At 42.9% G+C, this 22,003-nt stretch overlaps 1 protein-coding gene across 2 annotated transcripts in view; it reads left to right on the top strand.

The window, feature by feature from the left end:
- LOC145398282 (uncharacterized) overlaps positions 1–2,510 on the top strand; it is a 38,223-nt gene extending 35,713 nt beyond the window's left edge. For both annotated transcript variants that reach the window (XR_013897111.1, XM_080271178.1), the window contains 2 exons: positions 456–698; positions 2,427–2,510. Coding sequence is in view for 1 of the 2 variants with exons in the window: in XM_080271178.1 (XP_080127304.1) it covers positions 456–667 (212 nt within the window). In the remaining variant the exon portion in view is untranslated. The remainder of the gene's footprint in view (positions 1–455; positions 699–2,426) is intronic.
- Positions 2,511–22,003: the final 19,493 nt, after the last annotated feature.

Raw genomic sequence — 22,003 nt, 5'->3', positions numbered from 1 at the left:
TATGTGAGTGAGGTGGAGGGAGAGAGGTGGAATAGATGTTGGGGTTTATTGTTCATATAATTATTCCACTCAGTGATATGGAGAAATGGAGTTCCCCCGAGCTAGACCCTGTATTGGATCACATAGCCCCGCTAGGTTACAGGAGCACGCTACCACTCCCGGCACGGCAGTCCCGGGAGAGGCTGGAACTCGCAATCCCCCGACTACGAGCTTGATGCTCTATCATTAAGCCACCATGCCCCCCCCCCCACTCAGAGATAGAGTTTAGTAAGGCTGGTCACCCTTGCCTTAAAGGTCATGTCTGTGCAGCCAAACCCTGCGGTTCCTACGCTCCTGATGGTGCAAAAAAGGAATGAATGATGGCTGGATGGTTAAATAACGTGCTTGACAGAATTATGACACAGCCCACAAACTCCTAAACTAACGTAATCATCTTTCTGTGTCGCCTTTGCCAGGACTGTTTCCCCCATTCTTCCCCTTTGGCTCGGGTAGGAAGCAGCCTCCCCCTCCGCCTCCGTCTCCCGTTACTGGCGCCACCCTCCCTGTGGACGTCTCTCCTCAACCTCGTCCCTCTGGCCCACCCGGAGGGACGCGCCCCCCTCGTCCCTCTGGCCCACCTGAAGGGACGCGCCCCCCTCGTCCATCGGGTCCCCCGCCCACCCAGTAATGCCAGCCACGGATACGACGCCAACACGCAGGTAATTCTGTCGTTCCTTACAACAGTGTACCAGTATACATTGTACATTTATACCTACTGTACCTCCTGGCACTGGCTACTGCTGTGTCATGACGCCACACTTGATTTGTAATTAAAGTCATCTTTACTGAGAAGAAAAATGTGATCAAACTATGTAAAATAAGAGAGAGAGACAGAGACAGAGACAGAGACAGAGACAGACAGACAGACAGACAGACAGACAGACACACACACACACACACACACACACACACACACACACACACACACACACACACACACACACACACACACACACACACACACACACACACACACACACACACACACACACACACACACACACACACACACACACACACACACACACACACACACACACACACACAAAGAGAGAGAGACAGACAGACAGAGTAAGTGTATTAGTTTTACCAGCAGGTGATGACAGCAGCTTGGCCACACGTCATCACCCTCCAAGCCCATAACATCGTCCACACGCCCTCACATCACCAGAAACTTTACCCCACTCAAGAGTTCCACCTTCCGTTCTTCACCTGACACAGGAAGCCTCATCCCACTCAAGAGTTCCACCTTCCGTTCTTCACCTGACACAGGAAGCCTCACCCCACTCAAGAGTTCCACCTTCCGTTCTTCACCTGACACAGGAAGCCTCACCCCACTCAAGAGTTCCACCTTCCGTTCTTCACCTGACACAGGAAGCCTCATCCCGCTCAAGAGTTCCACCTTCCGTTCTTCACCTGACACAGGAAGCCTCACCCCACTCAAGAGTTCCACCTTCCGTTCTTCACCTGACACCGGAAGCCTCATCTCGCTCAAGAGTTCCACCTTCCGTTCTTCACCTGACAATCATCGTTTTTGTCACGGGCTTGTCCATCCTGCCATGAACGTGTTTACTTAGGGATATTCCAGCGTCCTATCAATAATTCTGTGGAACACCTAATTTGCCACATTAATATTAAACATTCCTCTATACTCCAAGGACTCCCATTCTAAAGCCCGTATTCTCCTTAGTTATGGAAGTTCCCTCATACCTTTTCATAAGCGATTTATTTTGCTTATTACACCCTATTGTCCTATCCTGTCTAATAGAAATTCATTCAATATCGCCATACTCTGCATAAACACCGTACAAAATTATATGAACCAGCCGTACCCCAAAATAAATCGCTAAGGAAGAGGTGTTAAGGGGGTTCCTTGCCCGACGAGAATACAGGCCTAAGTGCCATAGAAGGCCTCGTCATTTGCATGTTACAGTTTAGTAGTCTAATTATCGCTTTGGTATCGATATAGCTTGTCTCTGTAACACACAACATGATTGTAATGTGTAATGCATAGAATAAGTCGCTAAAGAATGGACGATACGAAGCCTAAGATGCTTCATCTGTGCTTATTATACCCTCTTCACACTAACTTGGCCTGAACTTGCCATCCCTGATTTCATGGCTGAGTTGTAGCAATAGTTTAATATTAGAATACGATGCTAATCACGAGGTAGTGCTATAGAACGGACGTGGAGCCGTGGTATTGCCTTAATTTGCCACTAAGCTAGGCGAAATATGCTGCAAAGAGGACGAAAATTGGGCCAAGTTAGTGTAAGAGGTGTATCGTGAATAGTGATGCATGTGATCAGACAGTCATTTGACTCCAGATGATCACTATACTCCGTTCATTTAAACTTGGCGTAAAATTGCCATCTCTCCATTTTCAGGATTCTGATGTACCACGAGACGAACGCTAGAAAAGGGTGCTAGTCATGAAGAAGTGCTGTGGAAAGGATTTACACCTATGGCTTTGTCTTTCACTGCCACTAAGCTACGGGAAATAAGCTACAAATGGACGAAAACCTGGGTCAAGTTAAGATAAAAGAAGTATCTGGGAAAATTACGTCTCTCCGACCTTCACTTCTAAGATCCAGCAAAAAATTAATAGTAGAATATCATGCTAGTCATGAAGAAGTGCTATAGAAAAGATTTAGGTTAGAAAGAAGTTGCAAATAGAAAAAAAAATCTATAAAATTAAAATCATTAAACAGTAGGCAACAGATAACATCTCTCCATCTTCATTTCTGAGATGAAGCAATAGGTTAACTGTGAAAAATGGTGCTAGTCACGAAGAAGTGCTGTGGAAAGGATTAAGACAGGAAATATGCCACAAAAGGACGAAAATCTCCATCCAGTTAAAGTGAATGAAGCATAAATTAGAAATTTAACAAATATAGAGTTTATTAAGAGGAATGTAAATCTCTGATGACTATCGTTAGCAGATGCAGCATAATTAGTGGTGGTAGTAGTGGTAGGCAAGCGTTACATGCATGAAATTACAGCCATATTTCATGTAACCTACTTCATAAATTACAATGTTAAAATATAATTGGCTTGTTGCTATCTAAAAATAAAGTATCATTATACAGTATATTGAATTAATCACACCTACCCGAATTAAGTCCATCCATCCATCCTTCAAGAAAATAGAGAAAAAGGCAATCGGGAGCCGAATGCTAATCGCCCGCCAGAATATGCTGTTGGCCAAGTTATAAGCTACTTACAAACCAAACGTGAAGAAAATTCGCAAAACTCTACATAATTCAGTCACTGCATTTCACACACACACACAAAAAAAAGCCAATCCATTTTAAAGAAACTAGTTGACTTTTGGCAGCCATTATTTTGACCTTGACCTTGACCCCGAGCGCCCATTTTTGAACTCGTCCAAGATTTTGGCCATACCTTTATACCCTGAAGGTTTCACGTTGATAGCTCAAGCCGTTCATGAGAGATAATAGTGCAAAGGCGGGTGATAAAAACTGGTTGACCTTTGGCAACCATTTTGGTGACCTTAACCTTGACCCCGAATGCCCACTTTTTAACTCGTCCAAGATTTTGGCCAGATCTTGATACCCGGAAGATTTCATGTTGATAGCTCAAGCCGTTCGTGAGATATAATGGTGACAGATATTCACACACACACACACACACACACACACACACACACACACACACACACACACACACACACGGGCAAAAACATTATCACTCCGCCTTGCTAAAGGCTGGTGATGATAAAGAAGCAAACAAACAAATTAATAAAAAGCACACGTATGGCACCAAGTGTTTTGCTTTCCAATGCTCAGTGCCCTTTCTCTCGGCCTTAACTTACAGCCTCTCCATTTTGAATGCTAAACTGAAACTAATTATCAACACTAGAGTATGTTGCTATACTCTGTGCACACTGACTTGGCTAAAAATTGCCATCGTTCCATCTTGACTCCTCGCCTGCAACAGTAAACACAGGAATGTGGTGCTAGTCACGAAGAAGTACTGGGAAAGAGATGCTGAGCCGTAGTATGGTCTTCTGTCAGATTAACTAAGCGTGAAATTGCTCTCTCTCCAAACTGACTTCTGACCTGCAACAATAGATTAACATAAAAATATGATGCTAGTCACGAAGAAGTGCCACGGAAAGGATACTGCGCTGTAGCATTGTCTTAATTCGCTTTAATTAGCCGAAAAATTGTCACTTCTCTCTCTTGATTCTGACGCCGGAATATGTGCTAGTCACAAAGAAGTGCCATGGAAATGATGCTGAGCCTCAGTATTATCTTATTCTGCCACTGAGCTACGGGAATAGGCTGGAAGAGGACGAAAAGCTCCACCTAGTTAAAAATAATTCATTATCGTAGCCTAATATACTTTTTTTATTCTCTCTCTCTCTCTCTCTTTCTCTCTCTCTCTCTCTCTCTCTCTCTCTCTCTTTCTGGATCGAGAGAGAGAGAGAGAAGTGGGGGGGGGGGCTTCTGACTTTCCCCCTCCAGGCCCTGAATCAGGAAATAACTTAGATAGGGAGCTCAGTCAGATTTATTAACACGTGAGTTAGCAGTTCGTGTTTGCTATGCCTGTGGCGGCGAGTGTGATGTGAGGAAGGTGTTACTACGGACCGTGTTAGAAGTGCCATAGGAGGCTCCACAGTATCTCTTCCTTAGCGACTCTATGCGGTAGATTACACTTCCTTACTTTATTGAACCCCGTTGTTCCAAATTATGTCTATCTATCTATCTATTGCCAGACGCCTCAATCTCGTACGGGGTAGCCACAAACAAATCGCCTCCACGTCTCCCTGTCCCCCGCCATTTCATTGCCCTGCTCCCAACTCGCACACCCCTCTCTCAAATATGTCGATCTAAAAACTATGTCTAACTCTATCTAACTTTATCTGTCTGTCTTTCTGTCTGCCTAACTACTTGCCTATCTGTGTCTTTCTGTATGTCTGTCTGTCTATCTATCTATTTATCTACATGGCTATTTATCCATCTGTCTATCTGCCTACCTACCTGCTACCTATATCTTTCTGTCTGTCTTTCCATATCTACCTGACTATCTATCTATCTGTCTATCTGTTCCTTTCTAAAACTCTCATATCATAATTTTTTTCTCTTCCCATCGGTCAACAAGCTCATTTCAACCTGGCTACACCCCAAGGAATACATGCCGATAGAAAACAAAGCACTGCAAAGCCCTTTGGAAAACACAGTATCCTCAGTAGAGTTTATCGCTTTGTTTCGCTCACCCTGGTGTTTTTATCGCTTTAGCACTTGTGAGTGTGTGTGTGTGTGTGTGTGTGTGTGTGTGTGTGTGTGTGTGTGTGTGTGTGTTATCATTACCAGCCGTAATAGCAATGCTGGTGTTGTTTTCAGTTTGTCTGTGTGTCTGTGTCTGTTACCACGATAACTTCGCAACCGCTCAAGATATCATCATAAAATTTCACAGGTGTGTAGTAGGGGTGAAAATATCGGACGAGTTCGAAATTGGTGAAAGTAGGTCAAGGTCAAGGTCATTTTCCGAGCCGCTCTAGATATGTATGGGGGCCTCTAATTAGTAGTAGTAGTAGTAGGAGGAGGAGGAGGAGGAGGAGGACGAGGAGGAGTAGCAGTAGTAGTAGTAGCATTGTGTTGTTATTGTTGTTGTTCTTCTTCTTCTTGTTTGTCTTCTTCCTCTTCTTTTTCTTCTCCTTTTCTTCGTCTTCTGCTTCTTCTTCTTCTCCTCCTCCTCCTCTTCCTCCTCCTCCTTCTGCTTTTTCCTTCTTCCTGTTCGTATATTAATCATCACTTATTAAGCAGCATTGCCACATGTATGGTGAAGCTTATTGTATTGGAAACTATTATTATATTTCCTTGTACTTTTTTTTTTCTTAGATCTTCATGATGTTAAACAGGATGGTATCCTAGGGTAACCCAAGTGCAAAACTTGCATATTTGAAATTGAATATCTCAGAACCTATACAACTGAGATTCAGCTATGTGGTTGAAAATCCTATGATAAAAAAGTTTGTTGAGAATTTTGGCTGATTATTTTGCCATTTAGACCAGTGGACAGTACAGAATTCAAATCTGCTCAGTGTCTTCTTCGTAAAGCATTTTAGAGAAAACCACAGAAGCTGTAATACTGCAACTTTACAGAAATATAGTTGTGGCCCCTCTTATTATCTGAAAGGCATATGGTTCAAGTTAAGTGTACAGCTAGCCAGTTATTGAGACAAATGTAACATGTTCCCATGCTTACAAAGACAAACAATACCACAAAGTGTTGTGGTGAAGCTTCCTTATTGTGGCTCCATAATTGATATGTAAATAGATATTATTATTATTATTATCATTATTATTATTATTATTATTATTGTTGTTGTTATTATTATTATTTACTTATTTGTGGTAGGTGGGGGCGCTCACCATCCACTCACTCGATGTAGTGCTGCCCTCGGGTGTCTGCCCTTTCCTATCCTCCATCCTTCTTTCCTTCCATCCTCTCCTGTCTTTCTTTCCTTCAGTCTTTCCTTGTCCTTCTGCCTCCGGGTGACTTTGCACTCCCTCTTCTTTCTTTCCTTCATTCTTTCCTCTTCCTTCTGCCTGTGGGTGACTCTACAATGAGTGACAAGCCAAATGGTTTCCTGTATACCAGGAAACCATTTACTACACTGGGTGGTAGCCATATAAGCAAATTTTGGCGCCTGCTGGTTTAGTGGGCAATCACAGCACTCCAGTCGGATTAAGCCCGTGAGGGTTTATATCCAAGGGATGGTTGGGGTTTATTGCTCACGTAATGCCACTCAGGGATGAGTGAGGCTCGCCACTCTCATCTTTAATGTCAGGACCAACCTGCCTAGTCCCGGGCTTCTACGTTCCTCATGGGGCAACAAAGGATTGGATGATAATGATGATGAGGATGATCATTAGTAATAGTAGTAGTAGTAGTAGAGTAGTAGTAGTAGAGTAGTAGTAGTAGTAGTAGTAGTAGTAGCAGCAGCAGCAGCAGCAGCAGCAGCAGCAGTAGTAGTAGTAGTGGTGGTAGTAGTAGTAGTAGCAGCAGCAGCAGCAGCAGCAGTAGTAGTAGTAGTAGTAGTAGTAGTAGTAGTATCATTATTATTATTAGCATCAGGATTATTGTTATTCATGTTGTAAATTACTTTTCCTGGGACAGAGTATCAGAAATGGGTAATATAAGAGAGAGGGGGGGGGAGTTGCCAGAGCTTAATCAAGAGCTAGAAAAGTAGTGATGTATCCATGAAGCGAAAAAAAAAAATTGTTTTGCTGTTTATTCTTTACATTTCTCAACTTCCGGGCATCCAAGAGAGAGAGAGAGAGAGAGAGAGAGAGAATGAAAATTGAGGGAGTGAGGAGATGGGAAACAGAGAGGGAAGAAAATGCGTGAGGTAAAAAGACACATGAACCGTGAGTGACAACAACATGGACTGTGTGTAGATGCAAAAATGGAAAGAGAATCTGTGAGAGGCTTGAGAATTTTGAAAGAAATACTGAGATGGATTGGCCGTTTGGAGAGGATGGAGAATGAGAGACTGACTAGGAGTATACGTGAGATGGTGGAAGGGGAGAGGAGGATGGAGAATGAGAGACTGACTAGGAGAGCGTGTGTGAGTGAGGTGAAGGGGGAGAAGAGGGGGAGATCTTGTATAGATGATGGAGAATGAGAGACTGACTAGAAGAATGTATGCGAGTGACAAGGAGGGGCAGAGGAGGGTGAGAAACCATGTGAATAAGATGGAAAATTAGAGACTAACTAGGAGAGTGAGTGAAGTGCGCGGAGACAGGAGGAAAGGGAGACCATGTGTAGAAGATGAAGACTGAGAGACTGATGAGAAGAGTGTATGTGTGTGAATTGGAGGGGTAGAGGAAGAGGGGGAGACCAAGGATGAGTTGGAGGGATTGAGGAGAAAGATGTATAAGAGAGAAGGTTGTGAGGTGGAGGGAGGGCAGGCAAATGGCAAAGGACAGGGCGGCATGGAGGCAATTTGTTTGTGGCCACCCCTTGCCGGATTCAAGCTTCTGGCAATAGGTAGATAGACCTCCATTATTAGTTTAATTAGCCTACCCTTTGTTAACAAATGATCTTATTATTTATTTTAACTTGTTGAACCCTAATTAACGAGCTATCATGTCCCTTATTAGTCTGTTAATTGGCATACTCCTAATTAAGTGGTCCTTCATTAGCCTGTTAATCAGCCAACCCCTAATTAACAAACAACGATGTCCTTTATTAGTCTGTTTATTAGTCTATAATATTAACTCCTCAGTCACTATTCCCGTTTGTTTTCATTTGACGGAACTGGGCCAAATCCTACAATCCCTAACATCTTTTCTTCAGCGTTTTCTTTTGCTCACACCTTACTGTCCTCTTCTGTGTTTTGTAAATTCTTTTATCATAGCCTCGCTTGACGTACATACCGTGGAAAAGGATATTAACCAACCCTATTTAACAACCGCAAGGAAGAGGTGTTGGGGAGTTTCCTGCACTGAAGACAATACATGTTAAAATTGTGGTTCCGCGAAATTCAATTATGTCTACTTACGAGAGAAATGAGTCTCCTTGGTTACTTGTCAAATCTCCTCTCTAATCTGACTACAGCTGGTCATCAACAGGGCTAAAAGTGGTTATAGGAGCTTATTTGTCAGGTTAAAATACAAGTGCTATACTTTTAATACTTTCTTTCGGGCAAGGAAACGCCCTAACACCTCTTCCTTAGCGACTGAATATTGGATATGGCTGGTTAATAAAGTTTGTACGTTATTGATGCAGAGTATAGTATGGCGATATTGGAAGGGTGCACATAACACAAAAGAGAATGGTAAGATGCAATAAAATAAATGGCTTAAGAAAAGGTGTTTGGAAACTTTCTCTACCGATGGGAATACCGGCCCCATCAGGAGCCAGGCTACTGAGTCCCGAAATTTACTGCAGGAATGAGCAGCCTCACTTTCCCCTGAATGGCATGATGTGGACAATAAACCCCAGCCATCCCTCAGACGGAATTCCTTTCAGGTCTCACTGTTGGAGCACCTTAACCCGCTAGACCACCAGGCGTCATTCGGCGATATGGTTACTACCCAGCGTAGTAAATGGCTTCCTGGATTACATGTCCGTTCGTATTTCGCGACCGTCGCTCTGCTTTTCCCTTCCTCTCATTATTACCCTGCCCCTCATTCCTTACTGATTTCCTTAGTGATTCTCCTACTTTTTCTGTTTCTATCACTTTATTATTTTTTCTTTCTGCTCTGCGTATTTTGCATCTAATTTCATAATCCACTCTTTGCTGCCTTGGTGACACACAGCCTCTCTAGACTTGGTGCTAGTTTTTTCTCACCATTCATTCATTCATTCCTGAGTTACAGAAAATAATTTGGTTTGTCATTCAGTGCAGAGTCCCCTAAAGCAGCACTGCATTAAGTAAATGGATGATGGACGCCACCATCCAAGGCTTATATATATTTTCCCTCTCTGGGAAGGTCAGCAGGATGGATGGATGACAGTGACACCCCCATCCTTGTTTTTTAAAAATGCCTCATGGTTTGGGTGCCGGGGAGAGAGAGAGAGAGAGAGAGAGAGAGAGAGAGAGAGACAGACAGACAGACAGACAGAGAGACAGACAGACATTTTGTGTGTGTGTGTGTGTGTGTGTGTGTGTGTGTGTGTGTGTGTGTGTGTGTGTGTGTGTGTGTGTGTGTGTGTGTGTGCAAATTCACGGTTTTTTCATGCTATGTTGATATTAGTTGTTAATGGTTGTTTATGCATATCTTGCATATGTATTATTATACTTCCTGTTCATATGAGTGCATTGTGTTACTTGTGTATTATGGCTACATGGAAAAAAGTATTATTCACAAAATACTAGTGCGTTCTTCATACCAAGGTAGCCTACCTTTATACTATCCTACTTTTATACTATCGTATGCTACTGTTCATATGTGTAGGACGTTTACCTTTCGTGTGTTTATTATCACATGTCTTGTGTTTTTACTCGTATTCTTACGTGCATTATCCGTACAGAATCTTTTGATGTGTATTCTACATGTACTCTTATTATTTCGTGTGTTGTGACTACGTGGAACGTGCATCGTGTGCGTGTGTGTGTGTGTGTGTGTGTGTGTGTATTTCACCTGGTCGGTCAGGATCACATGATGGTCGTGATCGTCAGCTTTTACCCTCCCGGAAGGGAGTTGAGAGCTCATATAGTCCGATCTAAGGGCAAGGCTGTGACCTTCACACACACACACACACACACACGCACACACACACACACACGTCCCCTTGCTCAAGGGGGACAGTAACCACCCACTTCGTCAGTGAAACTTTTCGCAACCTGAGTGAGGCGCGAACTCCCGTCCACCAGTTGGCAGGCGAGAACGTTACCACTGCACCAGCGAGCGGTGTGTGTGTGTGTGTGTGTGTGTGTGTGTGTGTGTGTGTGTGTGTGTGTGTGTGTGTGTGTGCTACTGTATACGTGTACTACGTGCATTTTATGTATATTCTTATGTGGACGTGTACCTATGTGGTTCTTCAGTCAACCGTCTATGAATGTTACAAGTTTCTGCGGGGTCCAGTATAACATACAGTTTACCTGAGAGTACCCACGGCCTACTCAGTAGGCCGTGAGAGTACCTATGTATATAGGTACTCTAGTTTACCTCTAATGTTATCATTGGTTACTTAGAAGCTGTAACACTTCACAGGAGCACTTTGAACAAGACCAGTTTGAGAGCAAACGAGCAGATGGTAAACGGAAGCTTAAGTGGAATGCAGTACCAACTATCTTATCTCACCGTCGCATTCCTAAACGTTGAAAGTTAAGCGAAGCCTCCCTGAGACCCATAAGACTGGTTGGATCACATTTATTGTAAAGTCCAACATAATGACAACGTTTTGCGTGCTTGTAAGTTTTTTTACTTGCTCTGCAGTGTTATGAAACAATACAGTACCGGTACATTAAAAAGTGTTAATCCAAAAACTGAGTCTACAAATTTACGATTACTAAGTATCTTTATCCACCAACCTACTTCTATACTCAAAACGTTAAATTCAATAATTATATATTCCTCACAAATTTAATTTCTATAATCTCTCCCTATTCATGTTAGTTGAAGCTGAGGATTGTGCCCCCGAGTGTGATGTAGGAGATGACAATGTTCAAGATGATGGCTCAAGATCAGATAGCAGTAAGGTCGCTGAACTGAAACGCGAACTTCGGAAGGTAAATAAACGGAATAGTAGGTTGCTTAAGGCAAAGCAAGACAGGAGGGAAGAATTTCAGGACTATTTATACCAGATCAGCTTCAAGCAATGTCAAGAGTTAACATGAGAGGGGTTCATTGGTCATCACCTACAGTTAAAAGGGCCTTTCAGTTGCGATTTGCATGTGGTGCATCAGGTTATAAAGTATTTTTGAAGCAACAGTACCCATTAACCTCAGAAAGAACATTACAAAGAAGGCTACAACACATTCCATTTGAGCCTGGGGTTCTTACTAATGTTTTTGATATTCTTGAAGTGAAGTTGAAGGAAATGAACGATAGGGAAATAGCTTGTTGCCTTACACTCGACGAGTTGTCTCTCACAGCAGGTGTGGAGTATGATGCAAGTAGTGGAAATATACTAGGCAATGTGACATTACCACAACACACTGGAAGAGCTGACCATACTCTTGTTTTCCTGTTGGGAGAAATCACAACAGGGTGGAAGCAGACAGTAGCATACCATTATACAAACCTTAAAACTGATGGCACAGTCTTCAAAAACATAATTCTGACCATTATCCATCGTGCTGCTGATATAGGTCTTCATGTTGAAGCAGTTACCTGTGACATGGGTGCTTCTAATAGGGCGATGTGGAGGAGTTTTGGTGTGTCATGTGACAGGAATCAGACTGTGAACAAAATACCTCATCCAGAAGCTCCCGGTAAGTGGTTGTACTTCTTAGCTGATGTTCCACATGTCTTTAAGAATATCAAATCAACTATTATTAGGGGAAACACTCTCACTCTTTCTCACTAAATTGTGGCAGAACACCTGCTGAAATCCAGGACTATTAGTGTTGAACCACTGAATGATCTAAGTTTCAGGAAGATTTAGACCTGAAATTAGCACCCAAGCTAACCATGGGATCATTAGTACCAAATCAGTTTGATAAGATGAAGGTGTCATTTGCTACACTAGTTCTGAGTCATGAGGTTAATTGCGGTCTGAAGTACCTAGTTGATAAAGAAGGAAGAAAGGAAGAGTATCTCACTACAGCATGGCTAATAGAAGTAGTAAGTCACTGGTTTCAGCTTATGACAAGTAGACATCCTGTGCTGACACTCAGTAGAATGGATCCTAAGAAATATGATGAAGCTGTAAGTTTCCTAAAATTGGCAGCAGAGGAGATTGGAAACCCATCCAAACTGGAGTAATAATTTCAACTTCCTCAGTCCTGGATATTGCAGAGGAGCTTCTGAATGCTGATCATAAATTTCTGCTCACTTCAAGACTCACTCAGGCCTGGAACAAGTCCAATCTCCCTGTTGTCATTTAGCATGTATGGAAAAGCTGTACATAAATAAAGAACCAACATCTACAATAAGGTGTTTCGTCAACCTCGTGCATGACCCTACTCTCTTTCCCGGTAAAAAATTCTCACAAGTCAAGAATTCGGATGTCTCATAAACTGAAGGGTCAACGCTGCCCTATATATCTTGTACCCTTCATCAAGTTATAGTGTGGGCACCCCGTTACATCAGGTCCACTGATGATTCTGCTTTGAAATAACAGTTCCTCAAATATTCATTTATTCATAAACTCTTGAATTTAAATGTAGTTATCAGTTATTATTTGTAAGTGGTTTGGTTATTTTTTAATCAGTACAGTATCGATCACACACACACACACACATGGGAAACTATTAAAGTGGATGGAAGATTCTTTGATAGGAAGGCAGATGAGAACAGTTATAAGAGACAAGGTTTCACAGTGGAGAAACGTGATAGTGGAGTACCCCAGGGCTCTGCCTTAGCCGCAATAATGTTTCTGATATATGTAAATGATTTACCAGAGGGTTCAAATAGTTAAGTGAGTATGTTCGCAGATGATGCTAAAATCATGAAACATATTAAAGGTACAGTACTGACAGTTGTAAAAAACTGCAAGAGGACTTGGACAAACTCCACAGATGGAGCCAGACTTGGAAAATGCATTTTAATGCCAAGAAGTGTCATGTATTAGAAATGGGAATGAGTAAAAAAAGACCTCACTGGACGTCTAAAACAGGCAATGAGATAATTTGTAAAAGAAAGATGAGAAAGCCTTGGAAGTGACTATTCAGGATGACTTGTCACCAGAAAAACATATAAACAAAATCACTGAAGGAACTTAAGGATTACTAACCAACATGAGAGTGGCTTTTAATTATATGGACGAGGAAATGTTGAGGGAGTTGATAGTTTCCTTTTTATGCGAGGAAGAAGGAACCAAAGGCTACGAGCCCGCAAAACAATCCTTTCTAAGAAAAAAAAAAAAACAATATAAAAGAGAGTCAGTTTCTAGGTCTGTTCATTTCGAGATGCCTGGACACACTGCGATTGAAAGACTGGCGATCATAGGAAGTAGGAAATATAGAAAGAGGAAGACAGTTCCAGAGTTGACCTGTTGCATACATGAAGGATTGGGAGTAATGGTTAACTCTTGCTTTAGAGAGTTGGACAGAAAAGCGATGAGACTTTAATCCTAGACGGGTGCTACGCACCCATCGTAGAGGTGGAGGGATGCAAGCAGACAGTTCAGAGGAGCAATGACCATGGAAGTAGCGATAGAAAAGAGATAAAGAGGCAACAGTGCGGTGAAGAGACAGAGGTTGAAGGGAGACAGTAAGAGGAGCAGAGTTAATGAGACAAAATGCCTTTGACTTCACCCTATTGAGAAGTGCTGTATGTGGGGAGCCTCCCCACACATGAGAGTTGTACTCTTCACAGGGGCGAATAAAACCCATGTATAATGTCAACAACTGTGCAGGGGTAAAGAAGGTAAGGAGTCGGCGTAGCACACCTAATCTCTTGGAAGCAGATTATACCAGAGATGTAATATGATCGTTCCAAGATGAATCCTGAGTGAATGAAACTCCAAGCATGTTCAAGGATGATGCTCAATTGAGCTGGATATTATTAAATTTTAGTGGGTACTCCTGTGGAAGATTCTGTCGGGTTGATAGGTGTAAAAACTGAGTCTTTGATGCATTAAAAACAACCAGATTATTTTTACCCCAGTCAGAGATAAGAGCCAGGTCAGACATTAGGAGTCTCATAGTCTCATCCCTTGTTTGCTGAAGTAACTGCTGAGATGGACGTTGCAGGAACTGAATGGAAAGGTGAAGGGTGGAATCATCAGCATACGAGTGGATAGGGTTAGATGTACAGCTTAGAAGATCATTGATGAATAAAGGGAAAAGAGTTGGTGATAGGACAGAGCCCTGAGGAACACCACTGTTAACCCACCCCGTCCCGGAGACGTGAATTCACGTCCTCACAGGATGTGCACTCATATCCCAGAGACGTAAATTAACGCGGCAACATTGAAAGGTCCCTAATTTGCACAATTTTCAATTTTCGCGAGTGATTTTTGGCACATATACACGGGACACCTTCCTCTATTCCTCTACAAGATGCCAAGCAGGGACAATGCCTTACACCGCATAACCTCCCCCCCTGCACGCCATTGTCTCAGCAATTCACCTGTTACCAGTGACCTGGTCAATAAAGACATTCAGGGCCAGAGTGATTCCCCAATTGATGACAATGTGGAGGACAAAGTTTACATAGCATTAGAGGAAGAAACAGTCAGAAATGATGATCAGGTAATGTGACAAAAAAAAGGTCACGAATGGTGATGAGTTAGTGAGTGAAACAATGCTTATAATGCCTATATTACCATTTGAAAACCAATATACTCTCGTACTACATATAAATTCGTACCAAATAAATAAATAAATACCGTTTATAAGTGGTTTGGAATAGTTATCTTCCCATAGAACTCGTTTTCTTTGCAGCCAGCCTGATAGAAAACCCTGTAAGATAAGGAGGTACTCCTACCTGGATCGAGTATTTTAAACCTCAGGTGAGCGATTTCTCTATGAATTTTTGATGTTTCTCACCAAAAGCGGATGTTTGAGCCCCCCCCAAAAAAAGGTCCAAAAATGTCGGGACTGGGGCGTACCACTGCCCAGAAAACGTCAGGATGGGGGGGGGTTAATATACCTAGAAGAAGAACGATGGCTGTCTACAACAGCGGCTATAGAACGACCAGAGAGGAAGCTGTAAATGGAGGCACAGATAAAAGGATAGAAACAGTAAGAGGGCAGTTTGGAAATTAAAGATTTGTGCCAGACTCGATCGAAAGCCTTTGAGATGTCAAGTGCAATGGCAAAGCTTTCGCCAAAGTCACAAAGGAGGATGGCCAGGAGTCTGAAAAGTAGGTGAGAAGATCGCCAGTCGAGCATCCCTGATGGAACCCATACTGACAATCAGAAAGAAGGTTGTGATAGGAAAGATGCTTTAAAATTTTTCTGTTAAGAATAGACTCAAAAACTTTTGAGACACAGGATGTTAAAGCAATTGGACGATAGTTAAAGAGTTGGGAATGGTCACCCTTCTTTGGGACTGGCTGAATGAGAGCAAACTTCTAGCCCCAGCTCGAATAATTCTTGCTATTTCTGGCACCTTGCCAAAAACCTTTCTAACAACTTTACCTCATCATCCTTCCCTCCTCTTTTCCCCCCCCCCACTAATACCAGAACACCAATCCTGTATGAGACAGCCCTAGATTGTATTCAGTATGGAAGGTGGGTGTTAGCACCGAAGTGGTGACATGTGGAGGTGTCGGAGGACTACTGGGCCTTGGGATAGGCCACTGCACTACAGAAGTTATTTTCTCCGGCATGGAAGCATACATTCCTTTCTCATATCCTTTAATGCAAGAAAGCCTTGGTTTAATCACGCTTGTTCTAATGCTGTCCGCAACAAGGAGAGGGCCTATAAAAGGTACTATAGCCAACTCACCCCTGAATCACATCTTTTGTATGTTTCTGCCCGGAATCGTGATAAGTCTGTTCTTCGCTCTGGTAATAATAATTTCATTCATACTAAATGCTCTCAACTCTTCAACTAGAATTCTTCCCGCTCCTTCTGGCACCTAGCCAAAAAGCTTTCTAACAACTTTATCTCATCATCCTTCCCTCCTCTTTTCTACTCTGATGGCTCTGTAGCTATTTCTTCTACTGATAAAGCAGATCTCTTCGCTCAGACTTTCTCCTCCACTTCCACCTTAGACGATTCCGGTGCTGTTCCTTCATCACTTCCCCCCTCTGACTTCCTCATGGCTGACATTAAAATTTCTTCAGATAATGTATTTTCTGCCATCACAGGCCTCAATACTAATAAGGCATATGGGCCTGATGAAGTCCCTGCTGTTGTTCTCAAGAACTGTGCTTCTGTGCTTACACCCAGCCTAGGTAAACTCTTTCGCCTTTGTCTATCAACATGTATCTTTCCTTCTTGCTGGAAGTTTGCTCTCATTCAGCCAGTCCCAAAGAATGGTGACCATTCCCAACCCTCTATCGTCCAAATGCTTTAACATCCTGTACCTCAAAAGTTTTCGAGTCAATTCTTAATAGAAAAATTTTAAATCATCTTCCTATCACAACCTTCTTTCTGATCGTCAGTATGGGTTCCGTCAGGGACGCTCCACTGGCGATCTTCTCACCTACCCATCAGACTCCTGGTCATCCTCCTTTCGGGACTTTGGCGAAAGCTTTGCCATTGCACTTGACATCTCAAAGGCTTTCGATCGAGTCTGGCATAAATCTTTAATTTCCAAACTGCCCTCTTATGGTTTCTGTCCTTCTATCTGTGTCTTCATCTATAGCTTCCTTTCTGGTCATTCTATAGCAGCTGTTGTAGATGGCCATCGTTCTTCTCCTAGATCTATCAGCAGTGGTGTTCCTCAGGGCTCTGTCCTATCACCAACTCTCTTCCTTTTATTCATCAATGACCCTCTAAGCTGTACATCTAACCCTATCCACTCATAAGCTGATGACTCCACCCTTCACCTCTCCATTCTTTTCCCACAACGTCCATCTCAGCAGTTACTTCAACAAACAAGAGATGAGGCTATGGCACACCTAATGTCTGACTTGGCTCGTATCTCTGACTGGGGTAAAAATAATCTGGTTGTTTTTAATGCATGAAAGACTCAGTTTTTACACCTTTCAACCCGAAAAAATCTTCCACAGGTATACCCACTAATGTTTAATAATATTCAGCTTAATCCTGCATCATCCTTGCACATGCTTGGGGTTTCATTTACTCGGGACTTATCTTGGAAAGATCATGTTACATCTCTTGTCAAATCAGCTTCCGCAAGAGATTAGGTCTGTTAAGCCGACTCTGTTCCTTATTTACCCCTGCTCAATTGTTGACTCTATACAGGGGTTTTATCCGCCCCTGTTTAGAGTACCACTCTCATGTGTGGCGAGGCTCCACACATACAGCTCTTCTCAATAGGGTGGAGTCAAAGGCTTTTTGTCTCATGAACTCTTCTCCTCTTACTGACGTCCTTCAACCTCTGTCTCTTTGTCACACTGTTACATTTTTATCTCTTTTCTATCGGTACTTCAATGGTCACTTCTCCTCTGAACTGTCTGCATGCATTCCTCCATCTCTACAATGGGCGTGTAGCACCCGTCTGGCAGCAAACTCTCATCCCTTTTCTCTCCAACTCTCTAATGCAGGAGTTAACCGTGACTCCCAGTCCTTCATTTATGCCATGGGTCAATTCTGGAACTGTCTCCCTCTGTCTGTATTCCCTGCTTCCTATGATCTCCAGCCTTTCGAAAGCTGTGTGTCCAGGCATCTCGAAATGATCGGATCTTGAATTTGGCTATCTCTAGTATTATGTTTTTCTCTTGGCAGGAACAATAATTGCGGGCTCCTGGCCTTTGGTTCCTTCTTCCTCGCATAAAAAAAAAGACACACTCAGATGGCTCCCGGCCATGGAAGCAATAATCATTCCAGGGAATATCAAAGAAGTACTGCCTGAAGGCCTCCCAATCTGCAGCTCCAAAGTGCCACAACCAACGTTTCTTTGGAGGGTCCACAGGCTGTACCAGCACAACAGGACAGGTTAAGGTAATAAGGTTGTGATCGGAGGAGCCCAATGGAGGGAAAAGATTAACAGTGTAAGCAGAAGGATTAGTTGTAAGGAAGAGGTCAAGTATGTTGGAGCTCTCTCCAAGGCGGTCATGGATAGGGGTAGTGTGCTGTACAAGCTGCTCTAGGTCATTAAGGAAAGAAAAGATGTAGGCTTGTTCACCAGGTGGATCAGTGAAAGGAGGAGAGCCAAAGGTGGTGGTGAACACTGAAATCTCCAAGAATGGAAAGTTCAGAGAAAGGAGAAATGGACTGAATATGTTCCATTGTAGAAGTAAGACAGTCAAAGAATTTTTGATAGTCAGTAGAATTAGGGGATAAGTAAAGAGCGCAGATATACTTAGTCAGAGAATGACAGGAAAGCCTAGGCCACAGAGTAGAGAATTCAGAAGAATCAAGTTCAGGAACACAAATGCAAGATAAGTCGTTGTGTACATATACACAACAGCCACCTTTGGCTTTATAATGAGTGTCCCCCCCGTGGCGGGGGGGACACAATCTGGCCGCACTATGGGTTGGTACTACTACTCTGCGGCCAGGTTGTGTTACGAAGAATACTGCCACCGTATTCCCTGCGTGTCATAAAAGGCGACTAAAAGGGGTGGGGTGAGGGGACTAGAGACCCCCTCCTCTGTTTTTTAGTTCCTAAAAAAAGACAGGCCTGAGAAAGGGATGGGGGATGGAGTTATCCCCGTACCCTGAAGATTGGGTCTATGAATGTGCGTGGATGTAATACGATTGAGGCTAAAAGGGAGGAGATTTGGAGAATGTTTGTGAGAAGAAAGTTGGATGTGTTAGCTTTGAGTGAAACGAAGATGAAAGGGAAGGGTGAGTCTATGTATGGAAGTGTGAATGGAAGATTGTCAGGTGTTGATAGAGGAAGGGCAAGAGAAGGTGTGGCCTTGTTAGTGAGTCCGGAAGTACAGCAGTGTGTGATTGAGTGGAAGGAGGTGTCATCGAGACTGATGTGGGTGAAAGCGAAATTTGAACGTGAGTTGTGGGTGTTTGTGAGTGCATATGGGCCTGGTAGTGAAAGGGATGAAGAAAAGAGGGAGTCTTTCTGGAATGATGTTGATGAGTGTCTGCAGAGTTTTGGAGCGAATGTGAATGAGGTATGATGGGAGATCTGAATGCTAGAGTGGGAAATGTAGCAGTTGAAGGTGTAGTTGGTATGCATGGTGTGCCTGGAAGAAATGAAAATGGGGAACGAATGATAGCGATGTGTGTTGAGCGAGAGATGGTGATTGGAAATACGCTGTTTGAGAAGAAAGATATTTATAAGTATATATACATGGGTGAGACAGGAGGGTGGAAGGGTTGTTTATAGAGCTTTGATGGACTATGTGGTTGTGTCTAGGAATGTAATAGGAAGATTGTTGGATGTGAGAGTTCTGAGAGGGGAGGGTGGAGGTATGTCTGACCACTACATGGTGGAGGGAAAGTTAAGAGTAGGTAAGAGATGGGTGAGAGCTAGGAGGGTTAGGTGTGGCAGGGAGGTTTTGAAAGTGAGTGAGTTGGATAAAAGAGAGAAAAAGATAGAGTATCAGGAAAAATTGAAAGATGAGTGGAACACAGTGAAAGATCGGGAAAATGGCAGTGTGGAGGAGGAATGGCAGTTGTTTAAGAGTGCTGTGGTGGGGCATGCAGAAGAGGTGTGTGGTGTGAGACGTGTGGGTGGTGGTATAAGAAAAGGAAGTGAATGGTGGTGCGAGGAAGTATGGCTGTGGCTGAGAAGAGACGTGCATATGAAGTGTGGCTGCAGAGGAAGGATGAGATGTCATATGAAAGGTATAAGGAAAAGAGGAATAGGGCAAGAAGGGCTGTGCATGATGCTAAAGTGGCAGCAGATGAGAGGTGGAGTAGGCGACTGACAGAATTTTCAACAGAATAAATGTTTTGGAAGGAGGTGAAAAGGGTGCGAAAGGGAGAGTCTCTCCCTTTTCACTATGCTAACACTATTCACCCTATAAGTAATAGTTTCCCATGCTAGCATCTTTGCTTACTTTGTAACGTTTGTGTCTAGTGAGGGGAAAAAAAAAAAAATGGAGACTTCATTAATCAAAACTAGGAGGAGGGTAAATATTTCCTTTATTGTCATTTCCTATTTTTGGTGCTTGTTTTTTTCCATTTGATAGTTTTGTTTTTGTTTTGTTTTTTCACCTGAGTGTTCTGAGGCCTCATTTGACGTGCAAGTGAATAATAACCATAATATGACTATAACAACATGATCGGAAATATTAGTAATTGTGGAAGGAAACAGCCAACTCAAAGTGTTAAACTAAACCTAACCTAACCTAGCTTAACTGTACCTAATAATTTAATCTACCCTAACCTAACCTAACCTAACCCAACCCAGCCTAACCTAACCTAACCCAGCATCCAGTTGGGAAACGAAATCCTCCTTTCAGTATGCTGAGCAAGATTCGGTAATATTCATTTGCACACAGTAAAACACATATAGGCATACACTGTATGATAGCACAAATCCACTGGGTATGGTAAGCTTGCGAGCTAAAGAAACGGCTATAAAGAAATACCACGGAGTTCGTCACTTGAAAGGTTAGGACGTTTCTCGTTTTGTTCTGTTGGACTTGGAGTTTTTATTTCCACTATATATTTCGCTAAAAGAATTTATGTCGAGTTAGTTTCATATGTCACTTCTGTTGGGTTGAGGACTGTGTTTTGTGTGTTGTGCATGCTCTCCCCTCTGCCCTTCTGGTTACATTAGGGAGACAAACAGCTGATATGAGGGTTTGCTCCGTGATTGGTTGATCATGACAAAGCCTCACTTGTAAGATTCTCTGTCATTGGATGAGCAGAAATCAGCTGAAATTATTTAATGCACGTACAACTTACGACCGGGGTACGGCGCCGTAAAAAATTTTAGTGAATACCAAACTCCGGTGAGAGATACGGCGCCACAGGAGTGCGTAATCTGAGGTGCCAGATCTTGCTCATGCACGTGAAATTACGACCATGTTAGTGAATCCAGCCCCAGATTCATAGTGCCATCATGCCATGGGTGAACTGCGTCACTCGTCCCCGGTGTCGTGCAATCACACCACTGATGCTGACTCCGCCATCTTTCCACTCCATCCAACACTTATATTAATAATAAAATCAGAACCTGGCAAAGTTCCATATATTATTAAATGCCCTGATAATACTTTTTAGCGTATACTTTAAAATAGTTTTAGATTTTTCTTCAAATACTTATACACGTGATTTCTCGAGAAATGTCATTCAGAAAGACAGCGACATTATTGCTTCAGGTAATGATTGTTGCCCTTTAGTAAGGACATATCAATGATGTGTCTGCTCTATATATGAAGTCCATCTCCACGGCGAGCGTGTAACTTTGGCCGCCACATTGAAACACCCGCACTTGTGCCCCCTTCACCATGGCAATGCAACTGGAACACTGTTCTTAGTTTGCTGTTTCTGTTTCGCTGTTGCTCACATAAGCTGAGAAGTAGGCCATGACACTAATTTTAGCTGTGCAGTGGACCATGACACTGTATTTTCCCAATTCATAAGGGGAGTGGAAATATGGCGGTGTTGGCATCGGTGATGTTATTGTTACCTTTGTTGTGGTGTCGCCGCCGTCAGCTGCCAGCTTCCAGTAACAGGTGATTGGTCACTGATGAGATATTACTGAGCACCGACTCGACTACTCATTGGATACACCGCTCTTGCTTCCCACCTAAGGAGGCTGAAATTTGGTGGTAAGCTCTGCATGTGGTTGGTGTGAACAACAAGAAAGCATTGCCCAT

This window comes from Coenobita brevimanus, chromosome 45 (assembly GCF_032717465.1).
Source record: "Coenobita brevimanus isolate Jiangsu-jjx chromosome 45, ASM3271746v2, whole genome shotgun sequence".
NCBI classification, from domain to species: Eukaryota; Metazoa; Arthropoda; class Malacostraca; order Decapoda; family Coenobitidae; genus Coenobita; species Coenobita brevimanus.
This window is presented reverse-complemented; position numbering and strand designations above follow the sequence as displayed.